The following is a 12924-nucleotide window of genomic DNA, read 5'->3' as shown; positions in this document are numbered from 1 at the left end:
AAAAACAATGCTTCGCATGTAATTACTGCTCAGTCATTTTCTGTAGACATTATCTAATTGAAACAATATGTAATCAATATAAATGATGGATAATTACATTTTAATAATATGATAAAATTCCAGCTATTGGAGGACATAGGTACTACTTAGTTTGAATATTCCATTGTTGTTTTTGTATTTAGAAGATAAAAACTACGATCTTTGTTTACTTACTTTATTAAAACTAGCGTCGTAACCAGGTTACACACGGGCCACTTCTAACACAGTCAATACTTTCCAGTTTTCACTAAGTTAGGAAGTAAATATAGTACCTACAGATGGGACCATTGAAGGGCTACGATTTTTAGAGTGGAATTGGTTCCTTACGTACCTACATAGCAAAGACAAAAGATTTACTTTGTCCTTATTGGCTTGGCGGGTTTTTAAAGTGTTTTGACGTTCGCTCTTGTGAGATTTTCTGACTTTGTGGTGATTCCGTGCCTTTTAAGTGGTTCTGGAGACATAGTTAATACATTTCGTGTTATGTGCAATGGTGGGTTTCTGTGTTTTGAGTGTAAACTGGAGTGAGCGAAAAATTGGTGAAACAACATGGATCTTTTTCTTCTTAAAAACAGTATTATTGTGTTTTGTAATAAGATTATTTTGGCTATATAAGATTTAAAACACGTTTTATTTTTTCGATAGATATTCAATTGGGTTACCATTTAAGACATGTATCCCAATAAATTGTAATAAAAATATTTTATTTGTACGTTATATTAATAATGTAGTATCTGTGCCTCTGTAAATTTATTATACTGCATTTAAAATTTCAGGTTTTCGTCCAGTAATGTAAAGAGGCAAAAGGTTGGATTTCATTCTAATCTTATTTTGTAAGTAAAAAATATAACTTAGCATTATTTCATCATCAACTACTTAGCCATTCGGCATTGTCTGAACCTCACAATCGACATATTGTCTAATTAGAGTTTCCACAAATTCTTAAAAATCTATAGTTTTTCATTTATTAGTTTTAAATAGTACTTATTATGTATTTGTTCATCCATAATATTCATGGAAAATATATCAAGATGCATACTAAGCAATTCATGAATGAATTTGGTAAATACATTTATTGCCTAATAAGGGAAAACCAACATAGGTGGCACCACCAGAATATGCTATTGCTGTTTAAAGTGCGGCCACGCAATAGGTTATATTTATATAATATTTATAAGGTAATATATAATATTTCCATTTACAGGTATCTACTAGCTAGCTAGTTAATTTATCTAGGACTGTATGAATCACACTATAAATAAAATCATTCTCCAATACTCAATAAACTCCTAGGAAAAGGTAATTTCAAATAACAACACAACATTTTAAGAAGACAATATAATTAAATTTTCATACAAATCTTTAACGTAATATTATATTTAAAATACTGTACACTTGTCTAATAGTTTTGCAGGTAATCATTTGCCGATTATATGAGAAGGAGGGATTCGAAGAATGTCAAAAGAAACTCAAATTCTTCTACACTAAAACTAACACAAATGATTCACCCCAAATCTATAGACTATAAAATATTTTTCATATTGATATGGCAGATTGTCGATATGAAAGACTTTTGTAGAAGCAAACAATACACTTAGAACGCTACAACCGAAAGAAATGCACTAAATTATATTTACAAGTTACGCTATAATATTATCTACCTCCGACGCCATCTGCCGCGTCACTAAAAGCAAAAGAGACATAATCTCGTTTGAGTACATAAGAAAAATCACAACAATGAAATCATTCGCCCTCTCGGAAACTAAAGGCGACCAAGCAAATGAAAAATTAAGTTCCACTTAAGTACTAACTCTTACTTTCCGAACGACCATCGCCATATTAGAAAAAAAAAAACTCCGTCCTTAATCTATTCACTTTACAATTTATCTAATATAAATCTATGAAATAAATACAAAAAAATCTCTTATTGTTTATCTAACAATATTTATCTATCGTGTCTCCAACTAAAACCTATGTAATGCACAGTTACCGATGTTTAACTTAAGAGCGTTCACGACGCCGTTTTTAAAATATTTGACTAAAAGAGAGATCAAATCATTGCCACGTATTTATGTATTGAGAGGGTCGATATACGACGTGCGTTTGTACTTTAGACGTTGAAATATGATCAAACACACAAAGATACAGTTCGTAGTTGATATTTAATGAAATTGGTAAGAAAATTGCATTATTCCAGAAGAATCTGTGCTGATTATTAAAGCTACTGCAACGCCATCTCTGTTGTTAATATAGTCAAAAAGTTGTAAATAAGTAGCAACATTGTAAACGAGTTAATGTCAAATAATTTCCAAAGACAATGTAAAACTGTTTAATACCAAAACCAGGCGTTTTATATATAGCTCAGAGTTTGTTTAAAAAAAAAAAACGATTTTAAACTAAATTAATATTTTATAAATAAAGACGACTCGTAAGAAATACTATCTAGCTGTCAAACGTTAATCTTATTGTCATATAATTTTTGCATGAAGAATACGATATGCTCGTGAGTTTTAAGGTAATCAGAAAATACTTTATTCTCTATATAAGCTACACTGTACACGTTATAGAAACGATATTCACTATTTATATGATACAGTAATCGTGTTAACATTTGAACACTTAAGTTTCTTTATGTACACGTCAAAAACAATGGCAAAAACTGCAGAGGCAAAACCGATAAAAACATTTGAAAAAAAAAACAATTTCTTTCAATGTATACAAAATGAAACATAATTAATGAAATATCAATCAATAAATCATAAACAAAATACGATGGACGTGAAGTAAAAATAAATATAGTCTAAGTAGAATAGCAAAAGCAACAAAAACTGCACCATTAGCGAAATTTCAATAATTCTCTTTAGACATTTCCTTATCTTTACACTTAAACGAACTATGCATGATTCACAATTTCTACACTATGTTTTAATGTCTTCACTAATTTCTCTATTTTAGTGAAAATATTAAAAACGCTCAAGTAATTTATGTTAATGTAACATAATTATTAGAGGCACTGTGTGTATTCATTTATAATCTTTATTAGTATTATGATTTTATTTTACATGCGTCTAATCCCTTACAAATATTAGATTTATTAAAACGAAGGACAAATGAGAACTTGTAGAAACGAATAGAAGTGTAGAAAAGTAGGCTGTCCGCACGCGCGGGCAATGTTAAACTATACGATATTAAAATTGAGCTATACATAAAAATTTCGTTTACAAAAATACTTGTAGCATTATTTTCAGATCACATTTTTGCTATGAAGGTTCGTTAATATAAGAATAACGATTTCACCTACTTTCATATTAAATCATATAATTGGTACAGGCCAATATTTATATACAATCTCTTTGAAGCGTTATTGTTAGTTGTAAATAACGAGTATATCCGATCTTTAAACTGCTAGAAGCTTTGATTTTCAAATTATATTCGAAACATATTTTGCACAAATAAAAATATTGCACTAAACAAAAAAAAAAGGTCACAATTTGAAAACATTCGAAAGGTCAATCAATTATTGCGAATCTGTAGAACTGTGTAACGGACGTACACAGATAATAAAGAAAAAAAAAAACAAACTGTCACAGATTGCATCGCACCAGTCGATACAGTTGCAAAATCGCACACCCACAAACCACAATACATATGTTTCTCTTAAATCAAGTCCCAGTTACAGTTGTAGTTGCTAAAACAAATGAAACGCGACGTTTTCGACATTAAAAAAACAGTATAAATAACGTGCCAATATATCCGTGTGTGGTTAATTCAGTCTTTAACCAGCCTGTAGATGTGGTGTTGTGCGCCGTGCTCGCTGTTCGACACTTCGAACACAAACGCTGCGCACAGTAATGTTTCTTGTGTGTCCCGGTTTGATACCACCTGCGAAACAAGACATTTTTTCAATCAATCAATAATTTTTTCAACGAAAATCTGCTGAACAAAACAAACAACAATATGCTATGTTTACAATTATCATTTTTTTAAGTTTAAAAAGTTAAAGCAACTGAGCCGGTGGTTCACTTAATGGTAGGTGACCACCGCCCTTGAACATTTGGAGTGGTAGGGCCTCTACTAATGCGTTACCCGCATATAGGCGAAGTATTGACGTCAGAAATAAAAGAAAAATCTAGAAAGGGTGAGGATGTGGCTTATATTTAATACATTTAAGGGAACTACAGGAGCGAAAATAACACATTTGTACCTAAAAACGCGTTGCGTTGCACATGACACACACATATGCGTACATATCATAGCTCAGAAATAAAAATACTTATGCGATTTATTAGAAATGTATTAAAATAATGAAACGGAACCAAAAAATCATTATATTGCGAAATGGGCATTTGGCAATGGCTTAGGTTTTACCACGTTAGTTTGTAATCTACCGATAAATTACGCCTTTCGACCAATTACAATTTACGAGTATTCGTCTAACCGTTCTTAACTAATCTATGAAGACGAAAAGTTCCAGAACATTCCAGATCACAAACCTGCAGTATGGTGAAGTTCTCGAGCACGCTGTTCATCATATACTTCTCCGGCAGATGTTTGAGCTTGTGTATGAAGTTGACCATGTACTCGCACATGGGCGACCTCTGTATGCGGTACACGAAGCGGCCGCCTTCAAAACGCGCATATTCCGTCTCCACCTTTTCCACCACTTGCTTGCCGAACGAACACACCTTTGTGCTGCATGTTATCGTCATGTTCTCGTTGCTCTCGTATCTGCAATACGTAAATTGTTTATTGTAAAATACGTTAAGTTCGAGGGTTCGAAATCAGATGAGCTTGCCGGAAATAAATTGATTTTTCAATTTGTGTTTTTTGTATTGTGTGCACATGTGGATAACATCACGACTGCTTAAAACGGTGTGGAAACCGGCATCTCCAAGAATCAAAAGTTCGACGACATGTGACATCTGCCAACCTGCACTTGGCCAGCGTGGTGGATTATGGCCTGAACTCTCGTAGGGGCCATAGCCTGTGTCCCAACAGTGGGAACATATATGGGCTGATGGTGATAATTATAAGTTTTAGGATAGATTTGTCATAAAATAAAATATACAAAAATACGAGTTTTCAATTCTGGCTTTCCAATAGCCAAAGAAAATTCCCATGGTATACATGCTCTAGCCATCTAACTATATCCAGTCCCCAAAAAAATTTAATACTCCTTTGCAATTAAACAGAATGTCAAACAAACACACCTCATTAATAATATTAGTGAGGATTATTGAACACAAGCACGCATCGGCGCCGGCCGGTCATTTATCGTAATTAAAATATAAACTATTCTATCTATGCAGATTTGATTGAAATCGGTTAAACAGTTTAGAAGTCGATCGCGGACAGTGTGACACGTAATTTATATATTATTTTATCATTTAGGTATAAATAATATCGATAAACATAATTATGTATGCGTATCAACGTGCGACATAGTGAAGTGGAGTAAATATAATTATCAGACGTTATCATTTATTCAAATCTGGCTTTCCAAAATATCTAAATGATACTAAATTGACAATGAAAAAAATCATTGCTTTTCACTCACTGGATTAACCAATTAAAGACCAGTAGTCGTTTATATGTTAGTTAAGGTTTCCGATTTCATCAGAAAGTTTTGGATTCGAGAATAAATGAGTGTGTTAATTGTTTTTAATTTTATGGCTACTGCTTTCATAGATGGATAAAATGGTGAGATAACAATAGGCGACTTTCAAAAAAAATTTAAGGGCATTATTAATTTAAGGGCAGGACTGGATTGGATTGGAATAAATTTCCATCTAGCCCAGAACAAAGAAAAACATATTTCCTTTTATTTATATATGGAAAACAACTAGTTGTTACATAAGGGAATTCCTATAGGAATGTAATATACTACTGCGGTAAAAAGTATCCTGAATCACTCCTCTTTAACCTAACAAGCCATAGACACAAATTACACCATAAAATCGCTGTTGCAACGTGAAAAACAAACAATAAACATACATTCGTATTTATAATATTAGGCTTAGGGTAGACGCTATTATGTAAGCTTGTTTGTTTGTTGTTTGATCCTGGTGCGTTCCATAGGAGATCCCAGGATTCCTGCTATTATGCTTTGAGTATGGCCGCCGAGGAGGTTTTAGTGGGTAGAAATCCCACATGCTCTACTTTTCCCCCAAAACTAGACTATCTTTTGAAGATTTCCTCCTTGTTAAAAAAAAAAGGTAGACGCCAAGTATAACAAGTAATAATTTTGTATGTTTTGTACGTTTGGCACGAATTGGGCCAGCTCGCATCGAGGAAGTACCACATCCCCACAGAAGACCCGCGTGAAATAGCATACTGCTGTGTTTCGTTCGGTGAGTGGGGGAGCCGGAGGCCCATGCCCTTTTCCTTAACCTTCCCAGTCCTTTCCTTTGTTCCTCTTGTCAATCCTTTCTTACTCCCTTTCCAATTTAAAGTCAGCAATCCTGCAATCTGCAGTCTGTAATCGACCTTACGCCTCTCCTAATGTTCATGGGCGGTGGTAGCTCTTACCATCAGGTGACCCACCAGCTCCATTGCCAATCATGACAAACAAAATGTACTCACACACTAGTGACGCCATAGAAGGCTGCGGGATCGTCCAAGTTATTTGTATTGAGGTCCGCCCAGAACTTGACAAGGAAGAACGCGTTCCGCGGTCCTTTCTCGTACAGCTCCTTTAGACCTCCCTTCTTCTCTGGGAACTTGTCGTTTATCTGTTGCACGTCTACTGACTGGAACGAAACAATGTGGTTAACGTAATTTATGTTGTATTTATTTGGAGGTTAATAGGGAATGTATTAGGTTCAAGTGGAACCTTGCTCGACTCAGTAAATTATAGTTTTGCTTCTATTAGAAAATTGTTAATATTAAACGTAACACCTTAAGTTTCCACTTGACAAAACGACTTAAGGGTTATAGGCGTTTTTCCCGCATCGCATTCCCATTCCCAGAGAATCCTGCATCTTGATTTATATATTTTATTTCAATTTTTTTAAGTTTTCCAAATATTTAAGAAATATACGCGATGAAACCAGTGTTGATAAAAATTCTAATATTAAGTTATATACATTTTTCTATAATAGGCTAGGTAGGAGATAACTAAGCTAACAAAAAACGAATAATATACGGAAATATTGTATGTGTTAGTCGAGCACGCTTTGGCACGAATTGGGCCAGCTTGCACCGGGGAAGTACCACACCTCCACAGAAGACTGGCGTGAAATAGCATTTTGTAGTGTTTCGTTCTTTGAGTGGGGGAGCCGGAGGCCCATATCCTTTTCCTTACTCTTCCCAGTCCTTTCATTTATTCCTCTCGCCAATCTTTTCTTTATCCCTTCCCAATTTTAAGTCGGCAATCCAATCGTGGAGGCGTAAGGTCTGCAATGGACCTTAAGCCTCTCTAAATGTTCATGGGCGGTGGTAGGCGCTCAACATCTGGCTTAACCAGCTAAATTGCCGACTGTGACATAAAAAAAAATATTATTATTTACCTCTAATAAAGGATCCGCATATGTAACAGTGCCACCTATGTGTACGAAGAGATGCTGCGCCGGCGCCGTACTCGGTGGATACTATAATACAAATAAGTTAATACATTAATTAACAAAAACAAGTCTAAAGCGATTATTACTTCAAGAAGAGAGAGAGAGACAGAGAGAGAGTGTGAGTGTTATAGAGATCTTTTTAAATTAAATTACAAGTGAAATTTGCATAGTGTTGTCTTATTAATCCCACCATTGTTTTCTTAATTGTCTTTGCGACGTATTAGAGTTATTTTTTGATTAAAAATCTTATTGCTGAATATGTTTTAGTAATCTTCTAGATTGTTTATGGATATTCTGTGAATGTGCTTTATTTTTTTTTAATTCAAAATATATTTAGTAGCTCACCGTATCCGGATCTCTAGGGTGTTCCACAAACGCGGAGAATTCCACGAGGCGCAGCTTGTGCGTGGCGATCGCGCGCCCCTCCCAGGGGGGCGGGGGGGCGACGTCCGTGCCGCCCCCCACCACACCGCCCACCCCGGGGACGCCCTTGTAGCCCGCACCGGGGAACGGTTTCACACTGGAAGCGAAACATTTTGTGTTATACTTTACTTATATATGTTCATACTAGCTGTTCGCTCCGGCTCCGCCCGGGTAGTTTCTTTCTTTGGTCAAAAATGTGTAATTATCCTAATCCCAGTGAGAACCTATCCAACGAACTAAATGTCATTAAAATCGGTTCAGCCGTTCTTGTGCCACGTCGTTTATAAATAAACAAATAAATATGGTCGCCCATCTGATGTTAACTGGTTACCATGGACCATAAATACTAGGTATCATTAATTTCGACACAGTCTCTTCCATTTTTAAATCCCGAAAACAAGTATGTATATCCCAATTTTGAACATTGTAATCCATGTTCTTGATTAATTAGTTATCATTTAATCTATTTAATTTCCCTAACAATTATAATTCAAAATTAATCAAATTCAACCCAGAAGATTATCATATGGAAAATATTCCACACAATGCGCCATAGCAAAGGACATCAACCCAAAATAGAACTGCAGTTAGGTACACGACAGGTTCTTAAAATAGCACTTCTAGAAACCCTTAAGCTCTAAATGGCAGCTTTATTGCCACTATTTCTCATATACCACGCAGGAAAAAATATAACGGGTCGTGCATTAATGATTTTCGATAATTACTTCGCAAAAAATAAAAATGTAGTGGGACTTGTTCCTTGAACGGGCAGATGGGTCTACAGATCTGGATCTTACACTGTGTAATTGAACTAGATTCTGTTATTAACGATTTTTGTACGTTTACTATTATATTAGAACACTGTGATGTATTTATTAAAATGAAACCGCCTTAAAATTGTCAAAACTTTACCAAATTTTAAAGGGACCACAGTAGAGTCACAGTCAAGAGAACAAACAATCATCAAAATCCGTTCACCAATCGAAAGTTCTGAGGTTATATACACAAAAAAAAGACAAATAAAAGTCGGTTCCATTTACCTAAAAACTGCTTATTTGTATCTCTATGAAGTAACATATGTTTGATCCATACTTGAGTTCTAGGTTTAACATAAAACTATTCCGGGAGAAAAGGACAACGACCCTCGATTATTTTGTAACTTTCCCAATGGAAGAACGTTGCAATAGCAGACATAACTAAGACTTGTATAGGATAACAACAATAAAATAACTACTCACTCTTGTGACGTGCCGGCCTGCAGACCAGGCTGCCAGAATTGCTGGAAAATTAGAACAATCCACGTTATAAACTTGTAGACGAATAAATCACACGTGTTAGGAGTCAGCAAATTGACTATATTTTTTTTTCTTCAGCGTAAACCTTAAGCGGGAAATACATTAGAAGATTGATCCCTATGTGATTTTGGTTAAGAAGCAGATGGAAACGTATTAATGAAGAAATAAATGAGAAGTGGAAGTTTTTTGTTTTTGCTGTTTACACTCTAAAATGAGGAAGCTGGCAATTATCACTCATATCCAACTTTTAACTCTTTAGAAGCTTTTAAAATGCAATATACGCATCGTAAATTTAAAGAGTTACAGAACAATATGCTTTATTTTATATACATTTAAAGTTTATTCTGATAAGTTCGAAATTTCTAGTCTTTAGTAATAGAAGTGTAATTATATTTTAATGTAGACTTTTTCCCATTTGTTTTAAGTAATATAAATAAAAGTAATATAGTATATTATGAGTTCCATCTAAAATAGATAATATACCGTATCTATTACAAAAATTTTCACTCTCTGTTTCTACAGTGTTATTAGAAAATTATTAATGATCAAATGAACTGCTTCTAGTTAGTCGAACTCGATAAAGCTTTGTAAGTGGCGTCGCAGAAACCTGCATTATTTGAGCAACGCAACACATACAATATTAACTCTACACAACGTTGTATCTAAAGGGTAAGATTTAGACAACAATACACGAAACTAAGTTAAATTATAAATAAAGCCAATCGATGTTATTTCAGTTTATCCTCATTTGCGTGCATGGCGGCATGCCTAGATAGAAGCAACACAATAAAGGCTATTTTGGTGTGAATTAACACAAAGGCATGCCTTGAAAAATGTACCGTGTGATGGTACGCCGGGTGAGGCAAACCCGCCACTATTTGAGCGCTAGATAGTGTGCTCATTGACTGCATCGCCTTCTCTTTCATCACACCACCGTCCTAGATTATTTATCATTTTAAATGTCTTGCTACATATTAAATTACTAACATGATTTTGTAATTTTTTTCGATACTTATCATAAGTACTTATGGAGACTAGACCTAGAAATATTTTATACGAGGTGCTAATTGGCGTGCACTTACCACTTTAAGCTTGGCCTGTATTTCTCGAAGTTTCCGCCTAGCTAAAACCTGTATGTGTGAAGATACTTGTTTCCTTGTGCGCGTTTTCCCCGTCCTTAATTTTATATATCTTGCTATAAGTTCGTTTCTTCCTGTAATTTAGAGAGAATTAATTTATCAACTTGAAAGCTTGCGAAAGGGTTCGTGAATGGAAACTAATTTCTATATTGTTTATATTATTGACTTTTTGTAATGTTACAAAGTATCTAGTGCATTCAGACTGCTCGAGTATACAAACAGTTTATTGTTAAAAAACAGATGAAACGCCAATTGCTACAGTACGCGAAATATTCGGCATAGCCGATACGGAAGCGCGCAATGCTATGCCCGCGTAGCACCAGCCCAAATCGTTATGAAACAATTTTGAAAAATATTTTGAATAACTATTTTCAATTATTGAAACTGCAGTCGAACAGGAATGCGGGGTCGATTGGCAGAGGGCGAAATTTACTCTAACGAATTGATTCAATGGTTAATCCATTTTAGAAACAATCATATTTGGAAATAAAGTTGTTTGTGAGAATAACTCTGTGTATGCATACGGTAGGTAAATGAAGAAAAACGATGATATATAAATTGTGTGATAATGTACACCAAAAAAAAAATTGCAGTTTTAGTTAATTTTCTGTTTCATTTGGTGTACCGAATCTAATCGGCATAGTCTTTTCGTTGTACATATTTAGAGATAAATGATAATTGCTATAACACAACTTTCCATTTATTAAGCAAACACTATCATAGAACAAATCTCAACAAATCTCTCTAAATCCTCTATAAATTTCAAAACGTGAATCCATTCCTAAAAACACGTGTCAAAATATCATAATTTCATCCCTTTTTATCTAATAAACATATTTGAAATTGCTCAACATAATAAACTATATAAGTTCCATCGGAAACGTCACATCGCTTATCAAAGTCGACATATTAACGTGGACAATAAAGTATTAATTTGTGGGCGCCGTGTACAGAAGTGTGGGACAGGCCAAAGTAAATTGAAATCTCATTGAATTCGGGGAATGCGACGCCGGAGAGACGGCTGGTGCGAATTTAATTAACCCCTTGGCTGCTCGTTGAGGCAAACGTGCGTACATAGATATACCTAGTTTATTATTTCTCGTTATTTCATAGCGAACTGAACTCTCAATAGTTCCAAATTATTGAACATATCTATGTTTGAAGGTGTTTTATGAGCTTTTGCATCTTTGAAAGGCGTCGTATTGCAGTGTGATGCTCCTAGAAACATCTAGAATTGTTTGATAGGATTCATTATGATAGCGCATTTGCATTTAGACATTATAGTGAAATCATTAATGAATTCGGTAATAGGCACCTTTTTTTAATGATATAGATATAAGACATACGAGTTTGAATTTATGTACAATCTAGTATGATTTAAAATAGAAAAGGATATTTTATAGTATGATCATTACAAAATTCACAAATTGAGTACTATATCACACATAATTGGATCATAAACAATAATTCATATAACAGTTGGTTCATTTCGTTTGGCATAACATACTTATTAAATTTAAATAAAGCTCCGTGAGGTATTATTTTTCAATAGCATACATAACTGTTGATAAAATAATTATGCACGTTATTAAATTATTTCAATTTACATTGATAGTCCTATCAATCGACTGCGTAATTTATTCAACAGCTTACAGAACTTCAACAGTAACATCGGCCTAAACCCAGCAACATTCTTGAAGTTTCAACTTTTAAGTATCGAAACTTCGTCTCTTATATTTCCTTAGCGCTCCACCCATTACGCGCGCTCACAGCGGGTGACGGTTAAAATTAGGTGACCACTCGACAAATCGGGTGTTAACACGAATAAATACACCGCGTGTCACTCCGATGTTCACGTAGCGAGCGTCCCCGCGAATCCAGCATTAAGAGTGCCTTCACCCGAAACGTCGTATGCATCTATAAATAGGCCGATGCAGAGGATCAAGTCGGAACGTTTCTATTCCGTGGCGAATAGAAAAACAAGTGATCATTATTTATTGGTTTGTTAGATGGCTAATTTGGTCGAGTGCCAGAGCGCGGCCACGCTCTCGCGCACCTCTCGCGGATGAAATTGTGCGTGCATCGGCGTGCAGCTGCCGCTTATGAATATTCAGTATTTTCATCGCGCCGCTACGAGTGAATCACCCTCGTAATTTATCAATGAGCACACGCTCTCCAATAATTAAAACGCAATATTGAATTTTTTATTCAGTGAACTAGGGTTGCGTATCGATCGCTTACCTATAATTTATTCCACAACGGAGAAGTTATCGAAGATCCATCAGAAACACATTAACGTCCTATCTATCAGCCGTGACCTTTTAAAAGCTTTACGCGAATGTATTTCTGGCATATCGTTCAGTGTATTATGTTTCATTTCAGCAACACATGCCCGTTGAATGAAACTATGTAAACCTCAAATTGAGGTAAAAAGATAAGTGATCTGTTCCTGCAAAAAAAAGGCAG

General features: G+C 34.9%; 1 protein-coding gene across 2 annotated transcripts in view; it reads right to left on the bottom strand.

The window, feature by feature from the left end:
• Positions 1-1362: 1362 nt before the first annotated feature.
• LOC119833618 (protein scalloped) overlaps positions 1363-12924 on the bottom strand; it is a 67485-nt gene continuing 55923 nt past the window's right edge. Inside the window, exons 5-12 of one of the 2 annotated variants that reach the window (XM_038357709.1) lie at positions 10402-10532; positions 10159-10257; positions 9263-9303; positions 7947-8121; positions 7548-7628; positions 6622-6788; positions 4533-4767; positions 1363-3921 (exon numbers count right to left, since the gene is read on the bottom strand). In XM_038357709.1, coding sequence (XP_038213637.1) covers positions 3808-3921; positions 4533-4767; positions 6622-6788; positions 7548-7628; positions 7947-8121; positions 9263-9303; positions 10159-10257; positions 10402-10532 — 1043 coding nt within the window. In that variant the 3' untranslated portion in view covers positions 1363-3807. The remainder of the gene's footprint in view (positions 3922-4532; positions 4768-6621; positions 6789-7547; positions 7629-7946; positions 8122-9262; positions 9304-10158; positions 10258-10401; positions 10533-12924) is intronic. The other variant, XM_038357710.1, reaches the window with a different exon arrangement.

Source organism: Zerene cesonia, chromosome 17 (assembly GCF_012273895.1).
Source record: "Zerene cesonia ecotype Mississippi chromosome 17, Zerene_cesonia_1.1, whole genome shotgun sequence".
Taxonomy (NCBI): domain Eukaryota; kingdom Metazoa; phylum Arthropoda; class Insecta; order Lepidoptera; family Pieridae; genus Zerene; species Zerene cesonia.
Note: the sequence above shows the minus strand (reverse complement) of the source record. Positions and strands in the feature narration are given on the sequence as shown.